The sequence below is a fragment of the Zalophus californianus genome, chromosome 15 (genome assembly GCF_009762305.2).
Source record: "Zalophus californianus isolate mZalCal1 chromosome 15, mZalCal1.pri.v2, whole genome shotgun sequence".
Lineage (NCBI taxonomy): Eukaryota > Metazoa > Chordata > Mammalia > Carnivora > Otariidae > Zalophus > Zalophus californianus.
Genome location: NC_045609.1, coordinates 38,040,193 through 38,064,163, shown reverse-complemented (window position 1 = coordinate 38,064,163; position 23,971 = coordinate 38,040,193). Strand labels below are relative to the sequence as shown.

At 48.4% G+C, this 23,971-nt stretch overlaps 1 protein-coding gene across 3 annotated transcripts in view; it reads left to right on the top strand.

The window, feature by feature from the left end:
* Window positions 1-20,355, top strand: part of DLG5 (discs large MAGUK scaffold protein 5) — a 126,955-nt gene extending 106,600 nt beyond the window's left edge. For all 3 annotated transcript variants that reach the window (XM_027595967.2, XM_027595965.2, XM_027595968.2), the window contains 6 exons: window positions 659-855; window positions 14,388-14,531; window positions 14,721-14,848; window positions 16,065-16,174; window positions 16,861-16,970; window positions 18,580-20,355. In XM_027595967.2, coding sequence (XP_027451768.1) covers window positions 659-855; window positions 14,388-14,531; window positions 14,721-14,848; window positions 16,065-16,174; window positions 16,861-16,970; window positions 18,580-18,683 — 793 coding nt within the window. In that variant the 3' untranslated portion in view covers window positions 18,684-20,355. The remainder of the gene's footprint in view (window positions 1-658; window positions 856-14,387; window positions 14,532-14,720; window positions 14,849-16,064; window positions 16,175-16,860; window positions 16,971-18,579) is intronic.
* The last annotated feature ends 3,616 nt before the right edge of the window (window positions 20,356-23,971 follow it).

Below are 23,971 nucleotides of genomic sequence, written 5' to 3'. Positions count from 1 at the left end.
TTTTTTATTTTTAGCAGATTTATTGAGATACATTCCTATACCATGCAGTTCACCTTAAGTGTCCGATTCATTGGCTTGCGGTGTACTCACAGCCATGCGCCACCATCCCTACTGTCATTTCAGAGCTTTCTCGTCAGCTCAGAAGCAGCCCTGCACGCATTAGCTACCCCACCTGTCCTTCCGTCTTTCCTGCCCTGCTCCCCTACCCGAGGCAGCCACGACTCTACTTTCTGTCCCTGTAGATTTCCCTGTTCTGGACTTTTCCTGTGAATGTGGCCTTCTGTGCCTGCTTTCTTGCGCTTTATGTAGTGTTTTCAAGGTCCTGCTCTGTCATGGCGTGCGTCTGTGTTTCATTCCCTTCTGTGGCTGGAAGCCTCACTTGTCATGTCACTGTCCCAGCACTTCCTTTTGACTCTCGCGCGAGTGTAGGAACTGGCCTGCTCTGAGAGTGTACCCCAGCACTGGTGCGTGGGTTGCCCCCACGGCAGCGGTACTGAGGGGTCCTTGGTGGTGCGGGTGAGTGGCATAGCCAAGAGACCTGCCGCAGAGCATTGGAGGAGCCTGGGGTCCTGGCTTTCCCCCTCCGCACGGGCAGGGCAGGGTGGGCAGGAGGCGGTCGCTAGGCCCTTCCCAGCATCCCTGTTCCCTGTGCCCGCAGGATGGACCAAGAATTCTCCAGGAGACTCAGCATGTCTGAGGTCAAAGATGACAACAATGCCGCAAAGACGCTGTCGGCGGCCGCACGCAGATCCTTCTTTCGAAGGAAACATAAGCACAAACGCAGCGGGTCCAAAGATGGGAAAGACCTCCTTGCCTTGGACACGTTTTCCAACGACACCATTCCCCTCTTCGAAGGCAAGTGGCCGAGCTCACTTTTCCAGTAGGCTCTCAGAATTAGGCTTGCCACTGACCACAGAGACCACACAGCAAGGACTTAGACAAGATAGAGGTTTACCCTGCTTTTGCACCGAAGTCCCGGTCGGGGTGGTGGTACTGCTGTCCTCAGGGTCTGCCATCTGTACGGCGTGGCTTCCACGGTCGGCACGTGACGTTGCAGTGCCAGCCGTCACGTCCCGATTCAGGCAGCGGGAAGGAGGATGGGGCCAAAGTGTGCCGCAGCTGAGTGTGCCTCCTAAACTGTTTCCCTGGAAGTCCCACCCTGTGACCTCGACTCACTGCATCAGCAAGAGAGCCTGGAAAGGCGGGGTGTGCTAGCTGGCACCGTGCTAGCCTCAGTAACGTAGGTTCTGTTAGTACGGAAGAAGGGAAGGATGGGTATCGGACAGGCAAAAGCGGTCTGTGCTCAGTGCATTGCTTCTGGTTTCTTTTGGGGTTATTGTAGGCTGTTTGGTTATAACCAAGAGCCACCAGTCTCTGCAGATCTTTGGCCTTTTCTGGCTTCATTCCTGTGTCCATGAACAATTCTTAAGAGATCTTCCCGGGCCAGGCACCGCACCAGGGCCAGAGCTGCAGATTAGGGAGTGTTAGACATCCCCTGGCCGATTGTCCTTGGGGAAAGGGTGCCTTTGTCCTGGAAAGCAGGAGGCTCTTACAACTGCCACTCGTGGGATCCTGGTGTGTGTCCAGTGTCCTAGAATGTTGCCCTCCCAGGCAGGCAGGCTACAAAGCCAGCAACGAGCAGCACACGGTAGGACAGCTTATTTCATCCTTCCCTGCTCTCTTTATATATGTTTATTTATTTTATTATTATTATTATTTTTCAATTTATTTGACAGAGAGAGACAGCGAGAGAGGGAACACAGCAGGGGGAGTGGGAGAGGGAGAAGCAGGCTCTCTGCCGAGCAGGGAGCCTGATACGGGGCTCGATCCCACGACCCTGGGACCATGACCTGAGCTGAAGGCAGACGCTTAACGACTGAGCCACCCAGGCGCCCCGCCTTTTTTATTTTTTTAAATGAAGGCCTTAGGCTGTGGGAGTTGAGTGAGTCCCACACTTGTTCAGGCCCATTGTCGCTCTGTCAGGACGGGATGGCAAACCCCTGCTGGTGGGCCACATCTATCTCTATATGGCCTAGAGCTAACAGTGGATGCTTACATGTTTAAATGTGGTAAGAAAGGCCGTCTGTAGGTGTGCACACCTTCTAGCAATAACAGTTGCTTGATTTGGCCGTTTTTTCTTTCTGCAAAAAAATGCTGTTGGGATTTTCAGAGGGATGGCATTGAATCTATAGATTGATTCGGGTAGTACGGACATTTTAACAATACTGAGTATTCCAGTCCATGGGCACAGGATGTCTTTCCATGTATTTGTATCTTCTTTGATTTCTTTTTGCTGTGTTTTGTAGTTTTCAGTTTGCAAGTCTTTCACCTCCTTGGTTAGGCGTATTCTTAAGTATTTTATCCTTTCTGATGTTAGAGTAAGTGGGTTTGTTTTCTTCATTTCTTTTTCAGAATGTATGTTGTTAGTGTATAGGAGTGCCACTGATTTTTGCATGTTGAATCTGTATTCTGAAACTTTGCTGAAATTGTTAGTTCTAACAGGTTTTTGTGTGTGCACGCGTGCGTGCGTGTGTGTATTCCCTGTAGGGTTTTCTACATCGAGATCATGTCATCTGTGAACAGATAATTTTACTACTTGTTTTCCAATGTGGATGCCTTCTTTTTCTTGTCTAATGGCCCTGGCTGGGATTTCCATTACTGTGTTGGATAGTCATGGCAAGTGTGGGCATCCTTGCCTTTGTTTCTGATCTTTGAGGGAGAGCTTCCTGTCTTTTGCCTTTGAATGTGATGTTAGCTACAGGCTTTTCATATATGGTTTTTGTTATGTTCAAGTAGTTTCCTTCTGTTCCTACTTTGTTGAGTGTTTTTATCATGAAAGGGTAGTTAATTTTGTCAAATGCATTTTCTGTGTCAGTTGAGATGATTATGTGGTTTTTGTCCTTCATTTTGTTAATGTGTATGACATTGATTGATTTTTGTATGTTAAGAACCATCCTTTCATTCCAGGTATAAATCCCACTTGGTCATGGCATATGATCCTTTTCATATGTTGCTGAATTCAGTTTGCTAGTATTTTGTTGAGGATTTTTGCATCTATGTTCATAAGGGATATTGACCTGTAGTTTTCTTGTTGTGTCTTGGGATGAATTTGGAAGTGTCCCCTCCTCTTCAATTTTTGGAAGAGCTTGAGGAGGACCGGTATTAATTTTTTTTAAGTGTTTGGTAGAATTCTCTGGTGAAGAAGCCATCTTGTCCTAGGCTTTTTCTTGTGAGGAAGTTTTTCTATTACTTGCAGTCTCCTTACTTGGTATAGCTCTGTTCAGATTTTTTTTTTTTTTATTTCTTCATGATGTAGTCATGATACATTCTGTTTCTAGGAATTTATCATTTCTTCCAGGTTGTCTGATTTGTTTACATGTAATTGTTTGTAGTAGTTTGCGATAAACCTTTTCATTTCTGTGGAATCGTTTATCATTTCCCTTCTTACTCCAGTGATTTAAGTCTTCTCTCCATTTTTCTTCATTAGTCTAGCCAAGAGTTTGTTAATTTTGTTGATCTTTTCAAAAAACCAACTCTTGGTTTCATTGATTTCTTTTCTAATTGTTTTTCTATTCTCTATTTATCTCTGTTCTTTATTACTTCATTCCTTCTGCTCATTTTGGGTTCAGTTTGTTCTTTTTTCCCCCTGATCCCCCAGGTGTAAGTTGGGTTGTCGATTTCTTCTTTCTCAGTGTCTGCATTTACCAATACACACTTCTCTCCTAGTACTGCTTTTGCTGCAGTCAGTGTCCGTATGCTATGGTTTTGTCTTCATTTGTCCCGAAGTTTTCTGTATTGCCCTCTGCTTTTTTTCTTTGACCCCTTGGTTGTTTGAGAGTGAGTTGTTTAATTTCCGTATATGAGTCTATTTTCCTGTTTTCCTTTTGTTGTTGTATTCTAGTTTCCTTCCATTGTGGTCAGAAAAGATAACTTCGTATAGTTTCAATCTTCTTAAGTTTGTTTTGTGGCTTAACAGGTGGTCTGTCCTGGAGGTGGTCTGCCCTGGAGAATGCTCCGCTCCGTGTGCACTTGAGAAGGATGTGTCCTCTGCTGTTGCTGGTTGGAGTGCTGGGCGCTCATCTGTGAGGCCCATTTGGTCCATAGTATCTGTGGTTCAGCTGCTCTTCCTTATTTTCTCTCTGGTTGGTTTATCCGTAATGAAGGTGGGGGCATCGAAGTCCCTACGAATACTGCGTAGCTCTCTGTTTCTCCCTTCAGTTCTCTCAACGTTTGCCTCACATATTTGGGAGCTCTTGTGTGAGGTGCATGTGTGTTTGTAATTGCTGGATCTTTCTGGAGAATTGGCCCTTTTATCATTATGTAATGTCCTCCTTGGTCTCTTTTGAGAGCTTCTGCCTTAAAATCTACTTGGCCTGCTGTAACTGTGGCTGCCTGCTCTCCTAAGATTCCTAATTGCACAAAATAGCTGTACTCTTTGACTTTCATTAGCCTGTGTGTGTCTGTAGATCTGAAGCGAGTCTCCCCTGAAGAGCATGGAGCTGGATCTTGTGTATTTGTCCGTTTAGCCAGTCCATTCACATTTAAAGCAATTACTGGTATGGGAGGACTTAACTCTTGCCACTGGAATTGTTTTCTGTATGTCTTGTAGATTTATTGTCCATCTTTTCTTCCCTTGCTGCCGTCCGTTGTGCTGTGCTGTTTTTTTTTGTTTGTTTGTTTGGTTTTCTTGGTTTTTGGGTTTTTTTTTTTGTAGTGACAGGTTTTGATTCCTTTCTCACGTCCCTTTGTGTATATTTCACAGATATTTTCTTTTTGGCTACTATGCAATTACATAAAACATCTTAAAGTTATAACAATCCATTTTATTTTATTATAATTTTTTTTTCATTTTTTTTTCATTTTTTATTGTTATGTTAATCACCATATATTACATCATTAGTTTTTGGTGCAGTGTTCCATGATTCATTGTTTGTTCATAACACCCAGTGCTCCATGCAGAACGTGCCCTCCTCAATACCCATCACCAGGCTAACCCATCCCCCTACCCCCCTCCCCTCTAGAACCCTCAGTTTGTTTTTCAGAGTCCATCATCTCTCATGGTTCGTCTCCCCCTCTGACATACTCCCCTTTTCTTCCTCTCCTGTTATCTTCTTCTTTTTCTTTTTTCTTAAAATATGTTGCATTATTTGTTTCAGAAGTACAGATCTGTGATTCAACAGTCTTGCACAATTCACAGCGCTCACCGTAGCACATACCCTCCCCAATATCTATCATCCAGCCACCCCATCCCTCCCACCCCCCACCACTCCAGTAACACTCAGTTTCTTTCCTGAGATTAAGAATTCCTCATATCAGTGAGGTCATGTGATACATGTCTTTCTCTGATTGACTTATTTCACTCAGCATAACACCCTCCAGTTCCATCCACGTCGTTGCAAATGGCAAGATCTCATTCCTTTTGATGGCTGCATAATATTCCATTGTGTATATATACCACATCTTCTTTATCCATTCATCTGTCGATGGGCATCTTGGCTCTTTCCACAGTTTGGCTATGGTGGACATTGCTGCTATAAACATTGGGGTACATGTACCCCTTCGGGTCCCTACATTTGTATCTTTGTGGTAAATACCCAGTAGTGCAATTGCTGGATCGAACGGTAGCTCTAATTTCAACTGTTTGAGGAACCTCCATACTGTTTTCCAGAGGGGTTGCACCAGCTTGCATTCCCACCAACAGTGTAGGAGGGTTCCCCTTTCTCCACATCCCCGCCAACATCTGTCGTTCCCTGACTTGTTAATTTTAGCCATTCTGACGGGTGTGAGGTGGTATCTCATTGAGGTTTTGATTTGGATTTCCCTGATGCCAAGCGATGTTGAGCACTTTTTCATGTGCCTGTTGGCCATTTGGATGTCTTCTTTGGAGAAATGTCTGTTCATGTCTTCTGCCCATTTCTTGATTGGATTATTTGTTCTTTGAGTGTTGAGTTTGATAAGTTCTTTATAGATTTTGGATACTAGCCCTTTATCTGATACGTCATTTGCAAATATTTTCTCCCATTCTGTCGGTTGTCTTTTGGTTTTGTGGACTGTTTCTTTTGCTGTGCAGAAGCTTTTTATCTTGATGAAATCCCAATAGTTCATTTTTGCCCTGGCTTCCCGTGCCTTTGGCGATGTTTCTAGGAAGAAGTTGCTGCGGCTAAGGTCGAAAAGGTTGCTACCTGTGTTCTCCTTTAGGATTTGGATGGACTCCTGTCTCACGTTTAAGTCTTTCAACCATTTGGAGTCTATTTTTGTGTGTGGTGTAAGGAAATGGTCCAGTTTCATTCTTCTGCATGTGGCTGTCCAATTTTCCCAACACCATTTGTTGAAGAGACTGTCTTTTTGCCATTGGACATTCTTTCCTGCTTTGTCAAAAATAAGTTGACCATAGAGTTGAGGGTCCATTTCTGGGCTCTCAATTCTGTTCCATTGATCTCTGTGTCTGTTTTTGTGCCAGTACCATATTGTCTTGATGATGACAGCTTTGTAATAGAGCTGGAAGTCCGGAATTGTGATGCCACCAGCTTTGCTTTTCTTTTTCAGTATTCCTCTGGCTATTCTGGGTCTCTTCTGGTTCCATACAAATTTTAGGATTATTTGTTCCATTTCTTTGAAAAAAGTGGATGGTATTTTGATGGGGATTGCATTGAATGTGTAGATTGCTCTAGGTAGCATTGACATCTTCACAATGTTGATTCTCCCAATCCATGAGCATGGAACGTTTTTCCATTTCTTTGTGTCTTCTTCAATTTCTTTCCTGAGTATTTTATAGTTTTCTGAGTACAGATCCTTTGCCTCTTTGGTTAGATTTATTCCTAGGTATCTAATGGTTTTGGGTGCAATTGTAAATGGGATAGACTCCTTGATTTGTCTCTCTTCTGTCTTGTTGTTGGTGTATAGGAATGCCACTGATTTCTGTGCATTGATTTTATATCCTGCTACTTTACTGAATTCCCGTATGAGTTCTAGCAGTTTTGGGGTGGAGTCTTTTGGGTTTTCCACATACAGTATCATATCATCTGCAAAGAGTGAGAGTTTGACTTCCTCTTTGCCGATTTGGATGCCTTTGATTTCTTTTTGTTGTCTGATTGCTGTGGCTAGGACTTCTAATACTATGTTGAATAGCAGTGGTGAGAGTGGACATCCCTGCCGCGTTCCTGACCTTAGGGGAAAAGCTCTCAGCCTTTCCCCATTGAGAATGATATTCGCTGTAGGTTTTTCTTAGATGGCTTTTATGATATTGAGGTATGTACCCTCTATCCCTATACTCTGAAGAGTTTTGATCAAGAAAGGATGTTGTACTTTGTCAAATGCTTTTTCTGCATCTATTGAGAGGATCATATGATTCTTGTTCTTTCTTTTGTTAATGTATTGTATCACGTTGATTGATTTGCGGATGTTGAACCAGCCTTGCAGCCCAGGAATAAATCCCACTTGGTCGTGGTGAATAATCCTTTTAATGTACTGTTGGATCCTATTGGCTAGTATTTTGGTGAGAATTTTTGCATCCATGTTCATCAAGGATATTGGTCTGTAATTCTCTTTTTTGATGGGGTCTTTGTCTGGTTTTGGGATCAAGGTAATGCTGGCCTCATAAAATGAGTTTGGAAGTTTCCCTTCCATTTCTATTTTTTGGAACAGTTTCAGGAGAATAGGTATTAATTCTTCTTGAAATGTCTGATAGAATTCCCCTGGGAAGCCATCTGGCCCTGGGCTTTTGTTTCTTGGGAGATTTTTGATGACTGTTTCAATTTCCTTAGTGGTTATAGGTCTGTTCAGGTTTTCTATTTCTTCCTGGTTCAATTTTGGTAGTTGATACATCTCTAGGAATGCACCCATTTCTTCCAGGTTATCTAATTTGCTGGCATAGAGTTGCTCATAATATGTTCTTATAATTGTTTGTATTTCTTTGGTGTTGCTTGTGATCTCTCCTCTTTCATTCCTGATTTTGTTGATTTGGGTCATTTCTCTTTTCTTTTTGATCAGTCTGGCCAGGGGTTTATCAATCTTGTTAATTCTTTCAAAGAACCAGCTCCTAGTTTCGTTGATCTGTTCTACTGTTCTTTTGGTTTCTAGTTCATTGATTTCTGCTCTGATCTTTATGATTTCTCTTCTCCTGCTGGGTTTAGGCTTTCTTTGCTGTTCTTTCTCCAGCTCCTTTAGATGTAGGGTTAGGTTGTGTATTTGAGACCTTTCTTGTTTCTTGAGAAAGGCTTGTATTGCTATATACTTTCCTCTCAGGACTCCCTTTGCTGTATCCCAAAGATTTTGAACAGTTGTGTTTTCATTTTCATTGGTTTCCATGAATTTTTTTAATTCTTCTTTAATTTCTTGGTTGACCCATTCATTCTTTAGTAGGATGCTCTTTAGCCTCCATGTATTTGAGTTCTTTCCGACTTTCCTCTTGTGGTTGAGTTCTAGTTTCAAAGCATTGTGGTCTGAAAATATGCAGGGAATGATCCCAATCTTTTGGTACCGATTGAGACCTGATTTGTGACCTAGGATGTGATCAATTCTGGAGAATGTTCCATGGGCACTAGAGAAGAATGTGTATTCCGTTGCTTTGGGATGGAATGTTCTGAATATGTCTGTGAAGTCCATTTGGTCCAGTGTGTCATTTAACGTCTTTATTTCCTTGTTGATCTTTTGCTTAGATGATCTGTCCATTTCAGTCAGGGGGATGTTAAAATCCCCCACTATTATTGTATTGTTGTCAATGTGTTTCTTTGCTTTTGTTATTAATTGGCTTATATAATTGGCTGCTCCCATGTTCGGGGCATAGATATTTACAATTGTTAGATCTTCTTGTTGGATAGTAGGATATAGTGTCCTTCCTCATCTCTTATCACAGTCTTTGTTTTAAAATCTAGTTTGTCTGATATAAGGATTGCCACCCCAGCTTTCTTTTGGTGTCCATTAGCATGGTAAATGGTTTTCCACCCCCTCACTTTCAATCTGGGGGTGTCTTTGGGTGTAAAATGAGTCTCTTGCAGACAGCATATTGATGGGTCTTGTTTTTTAATCCAATCTGATAGCCTGTGTCTTTTGATTGGGGCATTTAGCCCATTTACATTCAGGGTAACTATTGAAAGGTATGAATTTAGTGCCATTGTATTACCTGTAAGGTGACTGTTAACTGTCTGTTGTCTGTGTTCGTTTCTGCTCTTTGCTGCTTTTAGGTTCTCTCTTTGCTTAGAGGACCCCTCTCAATATTTCTTGGAGGGCTGGTTTCGTGTTTGCAAATTCTTTTAGTTTTTGTTTGTTCTGGAAGCTTTTGATCTCTCCTTCTATTTTCAATGATAGCCTAGCTGGATATAGTATTCTTGGCTGCATATTTTTCTCGTTTAGTGCTCTGAAGATATCTTGCCAGTCCTTTCTGGCCTGCCAGGTCTCTGTGGATAGGTCTGTTGCCAATCTAATGTTTCTACCATTGTAGGTTACATATCTCTTCTCCCGAGCTGCTTTCAGGATTTTCTCTTTGTCTCTGAGACTCGTAAGTTTTACTATTAGATGTCGGGGTGTTGACCTATTTTTATTGATTTTGAGAGGGGTTCTCTGTGCCTCCTGGATTTTAATGCCTGTTTCCTTCCTCACATTAGGGAAGTTCTCTGCTATAATTTGCTCCAATATACCTTCTGCCCCTCTCTCTCTCTCTTCTTCTTCTGGGATCCCAATTATTCTAATGTTGTTTCGTCTTATCGTATCACTTATCTCTCGAATTCTGCCCTCGTGATCCTGTAGTTGTTTCTCTCTCTTTTTCTCAGCCTCTTTATTTTCTATCATTTGGTCTTCTATATCGCTGATTCTCTCTTCTGCCTCATTTATCCTAGCATTTAGTGCCCCCATTTTTGATTGCACCTCATCAATAGCCTTTTTGATTTCGATTTGGTTAGATTTTAGTTCTTTTATTTCTCCAGAAAGGGTTTCTCTAATAACTTCCACGCTTTTTTCAAGCCCAGCTAGTATCTTTAAAGTCATGATTCTGAACTCTAGGTCCGACATCGTACTAATGTCCGTATTGAGTAGGTCCCTGGCTGACGGTACTACCTCTTGTTCTTTTTGCTGAGGTGATTTCTTTCGTCTTGTCATTTTGTCCAGAGGAGAATAGATGAATGAGAGAACAAAAGGCTAACAGGTTTACTACGTCCCCAGCAAATATACTGTATACAAATCAGAAAAGACCTGAAACCAGGGGAAAAGAAAGGGAAAGAAAGAAAAAAGAAAGAGAAAAAGAAAAAAAAAAGAAAAAAAAGATAAAAACAAAAACAAAACAATTCAAAAAAGGCAGAATATGATCAAATATGATCAGGCTAGTGCATAGATCAGTGCCACACACTAGATTTTGGGCGTATTTTGGTCTGTTAGAAAAAAGTGCCTCCTAAAATTTTAAAGGAAGAAAGACATATATGTACAAAATAAGGGTTGATACAATGAAGGGATGGAAGATGACTGTAAAGATGAAAATTATAAAAGATTTTATAAAAGGACTTGGTAAGATAAGTTGTTTGAAAAAAGAAAGAAGATTTAAGGAAAAAAAAAAAAAGGAAAAAGGGAGAGAATGTGATCAGGCAGGAGACTAGAACAAAGCCATACACTAGTGATTTAGGGTATATTTTGATCTGTTAGAAGAAACTGTACCTCAAAATTTGAAAGAGAGAACAACTTATATATATATGCCAAAAACAAGGATAACTACTATGAAGGAATAAAATATGACTCTAAAAATGAAAAAAAAAATGTTTTTTTTTTTTAAAAAAAGGGATTTATAAGATGTTGGTTGAAAAAGGGAAAAAGAAAAATAAAAAAAAGTCAACAAAAATTAACTTTGATGAAATAATGAATCATGGTAAAAAAAAAAAAAAAAAAAAAAAGAAGCCATGAATCTATGTGCAGTATTCCCCTAGCGCTGGAGTTCTCCTATTCTCCTTGATCGATCAACTTGGTCTTGGCTTGCTGGCTGTTTGTGTTGATCTTCTGGGGGAGGGGCCTGTTGCTGTGGTTTCCAAATGTCTTTGCCGGAGGCGGAATTGCCCCGCCCTTGTCGGTCCGGGCTAAGGAAGCTGCTCCAGTTTGCTCTCAGGAGCTTTTGTTCCCTGCAAGCTCTCGGTACAGCTTTGGAGGACCAGGGCGAAAATGGCGGCCTCCCAGTCTCCGCCCGGAGGAGCCGAGAACTCGGGGCCCCACTCCTCAGTGCGCCCCCAGAGAAAAGCAGTCACTCCCGTGTCCCCGGTCTCCGGCCGCTCTCCATGCTCACCCGGCCTGTGATCGAGCGTTGCTATCTCTGGCACCCGACCCCGCTCGGAGTCTCCAAACCCAGCAGATCCCTGCAGTGCGTTCCCGCACCGCTCCTCCCCGGGAAGGAAGGGGAGTCTCCCCGGATCTGCTGCTTGTTGGGTCCTTGCTGGGGGAGCCGTGCCCCGACTGGGCCGCAGATCACAGTTTATGGTAACCCCGAGCTGAGAGCCCGCGACTCTGCTCCGTATCTGCAGCCGGCTTCCCCGCCCCGACACCTGGGAGCTCTGCCGCACTCAGGCACCCCCGGTCTCTCTGTGACCCCAAGGGTCCTGAGACCACACTGTCCCGGGAGGATTCCACCCCCCGCTTAGCCACTGCAGCGACGTCCCTCCGCCGAGCCAACTTTTAAAAGGCCCGATTTTGTGCTCCGCGGCTCTAGCACTTGCCAGAAGCGGCCGGCGGAGGCCCCTCCCCCGCCGTCTATCCTCCCGAATATCGCCTCGGATTCACTTCTCCGCACGCCCTACCTTCCAGATAGTGGTCGCTTCTCTGTTCAGAGAGTTGTTGCTACTCTCCTGTTCGATCTCCTGTTGAGTTCGTAGGTGTTCAGAATGGTTTGATCCCTATTCAGCTGAATTCCTGAGACCAGACAAAATCTAGGTCTCCTACTCCTCCGCCATCTTGCTCCGCCGATCTTATTATAATTTTTTTTAACATAAGCTTCACGCCCTGCGTGGCCCCATACTGGAGCCCAATGTAGGGCTTGAACTTACGACCCTGAGATCAAGATCTGGGCTGAGATCAGACACTTAACCAACTGAGCCACCCAGGCGCGCCGTAACAATCCATTTTAAACTGATAACTTAATTTCAGTCTCCGATAAAAATTCCATGTTATACCTCTGTGTCCCCCTCCCCTTGATGTTGTTGATGACACCTTTATGTCAAACTATATATTAGTGTAGATTTATAATTACTTTTGTGGTGTTGCTTTTAAATACCTACGCCAGATTTAAAAGTGATTTACGTACCTATATTACATTACTGCCAGATTCTCTATATGTATGTTTATCCTTCCCAAGGAGTTTTATATTTTTGCTGGTTGGATTTAATGACTTGTGAGATGCTCTGTGGCTCTCTAATTTTGTAATTATGAGGACTTTCAACGAAGCAGACTGTTCAGGGAGGAAGAGGAATCTTATAAATTGGTATCCTACTGTGTGGAGTGTTACTAGTCATTAGAGGAGAGTATGATTCTTACTCAAATAAGTTGAAGGCATAGAGACTTACTGTCCATACAGAGGGAAATGGGTGAATAGAATGTACTCCTGCGTGGGAGGTTCAGAAGGAATACAGGGGAGCAATATGAATCAATAGGGATGCATTCTAGAAACATAACACTGAGTGAAAGAGGGAAGTGCACAATGTTGACATTACTATGTCATTTTTGTTGAACACATATGTAGCAGATTTTGTAGTCTTTTCTGAGTATATAAAAATCAGCATGTGAGAATAACAAACATCTGGAAGGATATCCTTCCAGCTTCTAATAGTGGTGGTGAGGAGGCTGGTGGGGACCAGGATGGATTGGAGAAGGGGTGTCAGAGAAGCTGTTTGCCTTTACCTGTAACGTTCTGATTTTTAAAAGAGGGTTGTGTTCGTCTTCTCCTAGAGAAAGTCCTTTGCCCTGAGACCCCTCAGAGGCTTTAGTCAGAAATGCACAGGCATTCCTGGGTGGTAGATGTGGCTACCAAACCCTTCCCTGCCGACCAGAACAGATCAGCTGGCCACCAGGTTGAGAAATGCTGTATAGAATGCCATGGAGGTATACATGGATAATCATCAGTCCAAAAAAAAAAAGAAAATACACGTGTTGGTGCAGGTGGGGGAGGGGAGAGACTGTGTTCGCTTCCCTCTCAGTTCTGCCCACGAGCTTGGTCCGAGTGGAGCCCAGGCTGCACTTAGCCCCACGCTGTGTGCTCACCCACAGCCCCGTCGCCAGTCAGGCCTTGTCGTTCGGTGGTGTGCAGGCCTTCCAGGCAGAGCCTCCCCTTGACCCTTCCCCAGAGGCCACCCCAGCCCACCCTGCCCTCAGCCTGCCATCCTGCCAGGCTCGGCCAGGGCTGCAGCTCCTGCTGCGCCCCTCCTATGGGCCTGCCACTGGTCTCTTCATCCTCGGGGCCAGCACAGGATTCCTTTAACTCCTCTGCTCCCTGGGACCTCTGGCTCTGTTGCCTGGAGTTGTCGAGTTGTCTTGCGTGGCCATTGGGTCTTTTCACGAGTTTCTGTCTCGTGACACTGGTGAGCCTGTCTTTTTTGTATTCTTTCCGAAGTTTCTGAGGTGCCAGCATGGTGACCAATACTGGGGAGGTGCTGGTGTTAGGCCGTTTCTTTCGGCAAGGACTTGTTTATTCATTCGGGAAAGGGGGGGTGTCCTCTACATAGATCACCGAGGCTATTGGTTTGACTCCTGTAACCGAGACCAGGTAACAGTGGCCAAAGTGTGATTTCTCCGCCCCGTAAAAGTCCCAGCTGGTACGTGGCTCCAGGAAGACAGCTCTGTCCTGGCGATCATCCAGGGACCCAGGTCCCGTTGATCCTGTAGCTCTGCCATTCTTCTGAAGGTTGTCCTCATCAGCAGGGTCCAGGCTGGCTGAGCAGCCCCCCCCTCCTCCGGTCTTCTCCTTTTAGTCCCTGGGAAGGGGGCGAGGAGGTGGGAGCTTCACCTCTGCCCACTGGGTCACATGACCACACCTGCCTACGGTGGACGTTGTATCTCTAGAGAGCAGACAATGGATAAGTGGGGGCAAGGGAAGCAGGCCTGAGACACGTGAGGAAGAATCTGAGCAGAAGGAAGTGCTGGAATGACTGCTCTGGGGTGTTCCCAGAGCAGGGACGCTTGTGTTGGGCTGCAGGAGTGACTGTGCCCCGGTGTGCCCGGGACAGGGGGGCTCTTCGTGCTACACCTGGACAAGTCCCAGGTGAGCCGTGCTGAGCCGCTCACCCGGCCTGGCTCGGGATTTGTGGACTGAGGGGGCGGACCTCCCTGGGGTGAGCAAGACCAGGGCAGCTATGGGCCCCCGGCCTCCCTCCCTCCTTCCCTCCCTCCGCTCTGGTGCATGCCCGTGACACTGCCCCTCTCTCCCTCAGATTCGGTGAGCCTCGCCTATCAGCGGGTCCAGAAAGTAGACTGCACCTCCCCGAGGCCTGTCCTGATCCTGGGGCCTTTACTGGATGTGGTGAAGGAAATGCTGGTGAACGAGGCACCCGGCAAGTTCTGCAGATGCCCCCTCGGTAAGGGGCACCCTCAGTGCCTGCTGGCCTCTGCCTGCCAGTCCCCTGGGGCTGGGTCCCTCAGTGTTCTCAGAGCCCTCCTGACTCGGGTCACAGCAGTGTGTTTCTGCACAGGGTTCTTACCCAGAATGTGCCGCGACGGCTCCCTGGGCTAGGGGGCATCCTCCTTCCTGTTTCTGTGCTTTGCAGAGGTGATGAAGGCCTCCCAGCAGGCCATAGAGCGGGGCGTCAAAGACTGCCTGTTTGTCGACTACAAGCGGAGGAGTGGCCATTTCGACGTGACCACAGTGGCTTCCATAAAGGAGATCACAGAAAAGGTACCCATTGCTTAGACCAGGGGTTATGGTCTGAGCCTCTGGGCTTGGACCCCACCCCCACCCCCACCCCCCGTGCCCCGTGCCCTCTGCCCTGTGCGTCTCTTGGGCCTTCAGTGCGCTCGCCCGTGTCCTTCTAGTCCAGGTCACCCTCCGTCAGCATTTGCGCCCGTTGCTTCTGTGTGTTTCCAGCGTCATAAACTGGGTGCTGGTCCCTGTGCACACATCACGCCTCTCCCTCTGAGGATTCGGATCTAATGAGAGCTTTGAGCTCTAGGAAAGCTCCCACACGGAGGATTCTACAAGAGGGTCCTGCACCTGCTCAGCGTGTGTGCAGAGCTTTATGTGTGCCTTATTCTGGGGACAGGACGCCCAGCTTCCATCAGGGCCTCTGCCCCTGAAAGTGTTAAGAGCCATTTCTGTGTGTCTTTAGGCTCTTGAATGTACTGGGGTCTGTTTGCCAGGGAGCGTGAGGAAGAGTGGGGAGACCTGTAAGGTGTATTTGAAAAGCAGCCGTCGAGGGTGTACTCCTCGGGCCCTGTCCTTCTCGGGATGCTCATTTCACCCCATAAGGCTTTGGTTTGCTCCGCACTGAATGAGGGAGGTGGCTTCTGGCAGCGGGGAGTGTGGATTGCGCAGTTGAAGTGGATGCACTCCAGTTAGGTGTGGCCCAGGGAGCTAGAAAGCCGGCCAGGGGCTGGGCTCCCTCAGTGGAGCTTTCGGGGTCAGGGAGAGTCCCATGCAGAGTGCCTGTGGTCTTTCTTTGGCTCACACTCCACCTGGAGGCTCAGGGGACCCCGGGACACGTTTCAGTCACAGTCACGCAGACACACACAACCCTTCCCCAGGGCAGGCCCTGCTCAGTCTCCCTGTCTTCATTTGCTCAATCTGGCAGGAGTGAGGCTTTTGAGGCCGGGCTGGGGTAGGGGAAGCTCCCTGTGTCTGGGCAGAGGCAGGAAGGGCGGTTTGGAGGTGGGCTGTCCAGACCCCACTGCACCCTGGCTCCTAGCCTTGACCACCATCAGAGTTGACAGCTTGTGGGGAGAGCCTTTCTGGGGTGAAGCCCTCCATAGGTTTTCCTACGTGGTCTTCATGCTAGACTGGTCCTCCTTGATGCAGGAGGTTGGGCAGTGTGGGAGAGAGGGGGCCCCATCTGTGGCAGGGCTCCAGTGTCTTTAGGGCCATCCCCGGGCCCTGATGCATCACACGCCCCCTTTAGAACCGGCACTGTCTCCTGGACATCGCCCCCCACGCCATCGAGCGGCTGCACCACATGCATATCTACCCCATCGTCATCTTCATCCACTACAAGAGCGCCAAACACATCAAGTAGGTGGCTGGCTCCTCGGGGCTTGGTGGGCTGGTGGGGCTTGCTGGGGGCGAGGCTGCTGGCTCAGACACCAGGGCAGTGCAGGTGGGCCTGGAAGAACGAGACGGGCGGTAGGTCTAGGAACCATTCCGCATCTCACGCTCACTCAGGCAGTGCTAACCAGGACGGGAGTCCCCGTGCCCACCAGCCCTTGTTCCTACGCGGTCGTTGCCACAGTTTCCTATGTGCATCATTCCCGGTGCATCCCGTCCTTCTCTCCCCTTCTGCCTCTCAGCTTAGGGCTCCCAAGGACACAAGCAGCTAGGTGACCTGGGCTGGGGCCAGTCTGCTAGGAGCTGGCTTGCGACGTGGATGAGCCTTTGCTTTTCCTGAGCTCCAGTTTACGTGCTGGTTGGGCTGACCGCTCATCAGGGCCTCCCTCCGTTTTGCCTTTCTGTGCTTCCAAGCTTCTGGTCCCTGCACCTCGGGGCCAGCTGGGGTGTCTGCTTTCCGCGTGCATGCACCGTGTGCATGCCCGCCTTCCCCCCCTACTGCATGGAGCTGCCCCTCGGGCCTGCAGGCTTGCTGTGCTTTACGAGGGGAGCGCCTGGGGTCCTGTTGATGGAGGCCCTGTTACTCTGGACAAAGGAAAGAGGAGGGCCCGGGAAGGCGAGACGCTCAACCTGCTTCTCTGGATGTCTGACAGGGAGCAGAGAGACCCCATCTACCTGAAGGACAAGGTGACTCAGAGGCATTCCAAAGAGCAGTTTGAGACGGCTCAGAAGATTGAACAGGAGTACAGTCGGTATTTCACAGGTAGGTGCGCCTCTGGGCTGGAGAGGAAGAGTGGGCAGTGGGGACGGGTGCCTGGTCGGTGCCGCCGCGGTCCCCTGCATCGAAGCTGTCCTGCTGGAGTGCTACAGGCTGACAAGGAACGTTCCCTGGCCTCGTCCCCCGGGTTTCTCCCCATGCAGTGGCAGGTCTGTGTCCCAGCAGCAGTGCTGTGCAGGAGGGCTCCGGCAGTCCTGGGCAGGCAGCCTGGCGGTGGGGGCTGTGCCTGGCTGTCTTTCACACCTTCCGGGCAGTCTAGTGTAGCCGTGAGGGTTGGCCAAGAAAAGCTGCATTCTTGACAGCTTTGGCCTTTGAAACACAGCAAACCAAAAGCAGCAGTCTGTTGGCTGCCATTGTACTTTGTGGCTTCCTCCCCTCTGCTAAAATCAATCATCTCTAGGGGGTTAATCACACTGGGGTCACAGAGGCAGGGACAGTGATTTTAATTCACTTGTACAGACTGTTAGGATCTCGTTTCATGCTTCTCATGCAAAAATAGTTGGTCTCAAAAACCCGGCTTGGAGCTTCTACGTATGTGTGTGTGAGTTTTAATCTCTAATCCATCATAAACCAGTATTTAGTCAAATATATTAACAGTTACTAGAGAAGTGAAAAATTCAAAACTCCAGAACTTACAAAATAAAAGCTTTTGACTTTTTATTAGTTTCAACAGACATAAAATTACTTTTGGCACCTTTTTAAAAAAAAATTTATTTTTAACGATTTTGTTAGAGAGCGTGCATGAGTGGGGTGAGGGGCAGGGGGAGAAGCAGACCCCCCACTGAGCAGGGAGCCCGATGCGGGACTCGATCCTGGGACTCCAGGATGATGACCTGAGCCGAAGGCCGCCACTTAACTGACTGAGCCACCCGGGCGCTCCTCTTGGCACATTTCCAAAGCAGTTTCTAAGCGCTCCCTTGTCTATTTCGGTCCATACCTTGTGGCAAGCAGCCGGGCATGTTTGTCCACTGGCACTGTCCCGTGGAGCACACGGAGAGCCTGGGCTTGTGTCTGCAGGACCTGTGGTGGCAAAAGCCTGCAGAGCAGGGCTGGGCCATAGCTGGGGACGTGTCGTCATCTTGCCTGGGAATCGTCACTGGGCTCTGGGATGCCCTGGCTCCTTACACCCATTCTTGTTTCCTGGAGACTCCGGCTGCCGTTTGGACCATCACAACACAACCTCAGACTGCTTTCCAGGGTGCCGGACTCCCCACTCCCTCTTGCAAGACGGGGCAGACCCAACCCAGGGCGTGCAGTGGGGGCGTACAGTTAATGCAAGTGATCAAATCCTGGTTGTCCCTGTTACAGAGGCCCTCGAAGCCTGGCAAAATTTGACACCAACCTTCATTTGAGCCCACATTGTCAGTATCCTACTGAACAGCAGAGCAGAGGGACAGATAAAAAGCCAAAGTTATTTGTACTCAACTCTTCTTTTTCTTCCCCCATTTCTTGCTGATGGAAGAGCATGGGGAAGGCAGGCCAAGTAGCTCCAACAGGCAGAAAACCAGAAAGAGTAACAGATGTATTGATTTGCCTCGAACCCGGGGTCTGACTCTGAGCTCAATGATGTGTGTGTTTGGGGGCTCTTTTGCAGGGGTCATCCAGGGAGGAGCCCTGTCGAGCATTTGCACTCAGATCTTGGCAATGGTCAATCAGGAACAAAATAAAGTCCTGTGGATTCCGGCCTGTCCACTGTAGAAGAATGCCATGCTGGCAGTGGCTGTGGCTTGGCTGCCCTTGGGCACGCCTGGCCCAGCTTGTGCCCAGCGGTTGGAAGTAACATGTCTGTCTGTATATAAGCACGGAAGGGAAGGATCCACGCACATGGACTCCAGAAGCACCTCCTCTGTAGCCCGAGGGCCACAGGTGACCGGGACCCGGGCCCAGGCCAGAAGACTGCGTTCCTCTCACACATGTGCTTTAAGTAAAAAACACAAGAGACTTTCGATAGAGGGGTTCAACACCACCCTTTCCTTAGCCAGCTGATCAGAGATGCTGCAAAGAGAACCTTTCAGATCACAAGTTTACAAGCCTTTTCTAAGTATTGGTTGTTTATGTTTACTTGAATGGCCCTGTGCTGTCGGTGCCCAGGCCTGCCCCCCACCCCGTCAACCCCCCGCGTTGCTTTGGTGTTGGGTTTTGTTCCTGCTTTCAGCAAAACGACTCTGGAACCTCGTTGGTGGCTGCATTGCTCTGGAAGGTTCTTGTCGGTGGGACCAGAGCTTCAGCAAACTTCCTGCTCCTCGGTGGCCCCTCTCCAGGCAGGACATGGCGACTGCAATGGCTCAGACGTGGTGGCAGCAGGACCAGTGCCTTTGTGGGGCCGAGGCACCGGCGGCCATGTTCTCCCCTCCTGCGCCAGGAAGGCCACTTGGGCATCTCGCAAGCTCGTCGCTCGGGCTTTCTGTCCTGCCTTCCGTGTCCTCTCATTTCTTCTCTGTCTGCAGTCGTTACGTCTGCCTTTTCCCTGGGCCGTCCGGGCTCCCTGGGGTCACCGCCATGCCGTAGTTCCAGGCAGGGTGTAAACCGAGGGCTGGCACGTGCCGCTGGGTCCTCTTTCGCTTCTGTAAATAATGACTGCTTTGTCAGTGCAGTTTTTGCAGGGTAATTCTTAAACTCCATAGGCTGGGGCAGGTACATCAGCTCTCTCTGATAGGAAGACACGTTTCAGACTTGGAACCAAGAGCTCTTAGGGGAAGCATAATGAGGAGTGTCCTCGCTGTCAGACATCAGGGAGAAGCTGGGGACCCTCTTAGTCTCGGTGAGCACACTCCTGGCAGAAACAGTACCCCACGAGGGCATCTTGGGGGTTTTCTTTTTTTTTTTTTTTTTTTTTTGCACTTCTGACGCTGGATGTCTCTGGCTGAAGATTTGATGTGGTTCCTCCTTAAACTGTGCGTCCTGTTAATAATAGGTACTGTACTGGGCTCCGTGTAAGCGTCACTGGGGTAGGACCTATATTTTAATACTGTTCCTAACATTTCATTTTACTAGCAAGAAATCTTTTATTTCATTTTATTCTTTGTAATTCTAGACACTAGATTGTAGTTTAGCCAAACTGACATTTTTAAAAAAGGGATCTATTTTCTTGCACAGTTGTTCAAAAGAGACACGTGTCAGTCCTCAGTGCTGCCCTTGGTCTCACAGGTACGCGCCTTCTTCTAGCTCAGACAACCAAGACGGATGGCGGGCTGAGGCCCTCCTCGGTGCCCGTGGGGCTGTTCCTCCGGGTCGCGGCCCGAGCGGGACTGTGATGGTACAGTGTGCACAGGTACTGTTCTGACAGACTGGGATTTTCTGTACTAAAACCTTACTTTGTATCAAAAGTTAAACAGACTTTAGTACAATAAATAAAGGTCAATTTCTGTAACTTGTTGTCATGAAGATAGCGGTCTTTTAAATTGGTTTTCCATCGGTTCCCCACCCCTCGGCTCTCTTTTATTCCTAAATATGAGACGGCTTTCCTCCCCTCTGCGGCAGGTAGCTGGAACTGGCCGACGTGAGAGGTTCTTTCCAGCGCTCAGGATCCCCTGGAACCCCTTTTCCCTGCTGCATCAGCACCTCTGACAACCTCCTAACTTCCCATGCATCCGTCTGTCCTTCCACCCGTCCAGCATAGTGTGGATGGTGGTTGCAGCCAGGCAGGTGATTTGTGTAAGAGTCAGATCCTGCCCGCAGGTGCTTACATTCAGGGCTGCGAAGAGCGAAAGGGATTTGAAGAACACTGGGATCCCCTGGTGTTCTCAGAGACCTGTCTGCAAGCGGGTGAGGCCCAGGTTGGGTTCCCGGGGTGAAGAAAGCCTTGCCTGGCATGGGGGCTGCATTGTGATACCAAGTAGGGCTCTCTGGAATTCCAGGGTGGCAGGAAGCCCGGGCTGGCCTCTTTAAATGCCCCGAGTCTGGGTCAGGGAAGAGTCCTCCTGCTCTGCTCTTATTGCCTGGAGGAGGCGGGGGCACGGTGTTGTGGAAAAGCCTCACGCTGCTGCGGTGAGCTGGCTGACGGGGGCAGACTTGGGCTTGGTGCCTCCTTAGTCCTTTCTGGCTGCATAAAGTTCCATTGTGCACCTGCGGTCTTGGCCTCACCTGTGGCCACAGCAGTCACGGGGCTGCGTGGGACTGTGGAGGTGCGGGGAGCTGGTGCAGCTGGCCGGGGCCCAGGGCACATCCCTCTTGCCCACATGCGCCCAGCCATCGGGCTGCCCACACCTCCGCAACAGCCCAGAGCCAGTGCTGACCCAAGAGGGGCAGTTGCTGCACGGACTTCGTCACCCACCTGGCAAACGGGGGCGGCGGCTACTTGTTTTAGGAACGGTTCTTTTCAAGAGGGCAATGATGCCAAAACCTGAACGGTTTGCATGTGCAGCTTTGTGAGTGACCTTTCCTTCTTTGAAATTTTTCTGTATTTTCCAAATTTTCTATAGGGAACTTGGTTTTCTTTTATGATTACAAGGGAAAAAACCGCTCTCATAAAAATGGAGGTCAGCTAGGTTACTGAGATCACGAACTGTTTCTGGATGCTGCCAAGCAGCACTGAGGGAATTCATGCTCGTCTCGAAGCCATGCCGGGACTGGGGCAGGGGGGAGAGGTGCACAGGCAGATCGGTCTCTGCCCCAAGTTGGCGTCTATCTCTTGCAGGCTCAGATCCTTCTGGAGAGGGAAAGGTGACTTTTGGTTCCAGCTGTGAGGCCTTGGGTCACACTAGTGGCCTCAGCACCTGGCCTTTGAGGACGGTGCAGACTAGATGATCTCTAAGGCTCCTTCCCACGCTGACATCTGGGATAGGGGTGGGGAATGGGACTTCAGCAGAACCCCAGCTCTGGGGAGCCATTCCAGAGGCTGGAGGAGCCTCTGGACACCTCATGCTTAGGAGTGGAAGCCAAAGGGGCCTGGACTAGGAGCCAAGCACTGGCCCAGAGTCTCGGAACTCCCCTCGGCTGGAATGAAGGAGCTGGTGCAAGAAGGCTGCACTGCTGCCCACCCTGGATGGACAGGGCAGAGGACCACCTGGGTCAGCTACCCAGGGCGGAGACAAATGCAAGCAAGTGCAGGGCGGGCCCCCGAGCCAGCATATGCTCACAGGGAGCCTGCGGCAGGCATCGGAATGATGACTCACAGGGTGCGCACGGCTGTGAGTCTGGACCCCAGACAGCTGGGCCTTCGCCACCCCCCGCTGCTGGTGTACTGACTCGCAGGTTTCATCGACCTTACTTCATCTGTTCTTAACTACATTGGTTCGTACCTTCCCGAGTATAGTCTCTGGCCTCTTGATGGTTCCCCTTAAATTCTCTTTGCGATTATATGAATTTATATATATATATATATATGTATATATATTCAACTGTGAAATATCTCCTACATACAGAAGAGCATGTACAATGTAATCGTACAGTCTGAACAATAATAAAATGGGCAGTGTATTCGTCTTCAGGGAACAGAACACTACCAGTCCCTTAGAGGGCCTCTTATGCCCAACGTCAAATTCTCTACTTTTTCCACCAAAGTGAGCACTGTGCTGATTTGTGGTTCAATAATCTCACTTTCCTGTTTGATCCCCAATGGAGATGCCTTGAAACAATATAGTGTTCAGTTTTGACCACACCTGGCATCAAGCACAAACGGAGCTGTGTGGGGAAGAGAACAGTATTGCCACTATTAGGGGAAGTCAGCCAGAAAGAGTCATGCGATCTCGGTCTGGGTCCGGGTGAACCTCCACTTCCCTGGGGATTTACCAGCGCCCCTTCTGGGGAAGTCAGCGAGCAAGGACCGGAATGGGTCCTGGGGGTATCGGGGCCTCCACACACCAGGTCCTCACTGTCTGCGGAAACAGTCGGAGGGCTTGGGCTGCTGTTGCTTGGCAGGCTGACCACTGCCATCCTCTGGACTCTGCCGGCAAGTCAAAGATGTGTCTGTGGGATGGAATGCTGGTCTGGAGGGCAGGACTCTTGGCAGCTCGTGTCAAGACAAGCCAAGTAGAAATGAGAATGTGCACCAGGATCACTGGATGTTCTGCTCTGAGCTAAGCCAATGAAGACAGAGGCACTGGTGCGAATAGCCCTTCACGTCTCCATCTTGAGCCCCTGCCCCAAAGCAGACTCATTGTCTGTGAAGTCTAGTCGCAGCTCTCATGCTCACACCTCTCCTCTGCTCTCCTGAGCATTTCCTGGGGATTTTCACCATTTCTTTCTTTGGCTCTCCTCTCTGTTGATGGGTTTCCTGCATCCTTTGCCGCTTGTGAGGGGAAAGGCTCAATCTCTGATGGGAATTCTTTCTCCCCGGGAGGGTGACTCTGTTTACCTTCTGACACTGTCTTCTAGAAAAGTTCTGGATTAAGAAAAAAGCAGTCTCTATGCACCCCTGTCTACGGTTTGGCACCCTTGGGTCGGGAGAGAGTGCATCAATGCCAAGAGCCCAGATGACAAGGCCTGAATCTGCACCGACAGCCATTGTAGGGCTTCGTCCCTCTTCCTGGAGCTTTGGTTGTTCGTGTGTCCGACATGCTGGCCTGGGTCCCTCCCTTTCTGATCTCCTGTCAGCATCATTTTGTCATTTTGCTGCTCTTTCATGAAGATTCCCTCAGCTTCACCTTTCAGTCCCTTCTAGTGAGTGCTCATCTTTACTATCACGTTTTTAATTCCCAAGAACTCTTTATTTTCTGAATGTGTGTCTTCATGTTACTCTGTATTTGTCTCGTGGATATGATGTTTTATCTGAACGTAGATTTTTTTCCCTTTGTCCTTTCTCATCCAATTTCTCCGTTTTCCCCCTATTTGTCTTGGTCTCAGTCTTACCCATCAGAGGATTGGACCTCTGGCATCTCAGATTCCCTAGAAGAGTCCTTTGGGCCCTGACCAGAAGGGTTGGCCTGGCAGCCATTGTGGGGGAAAGGCTGGTACTCTGCCGTCAGCATTCAATATGGCAGCACATAGCCACTTCTTCTGTTTTCAGTGTGGGACCAATCCTCTGGTCTGTCCAGAAAGCTCTCTTA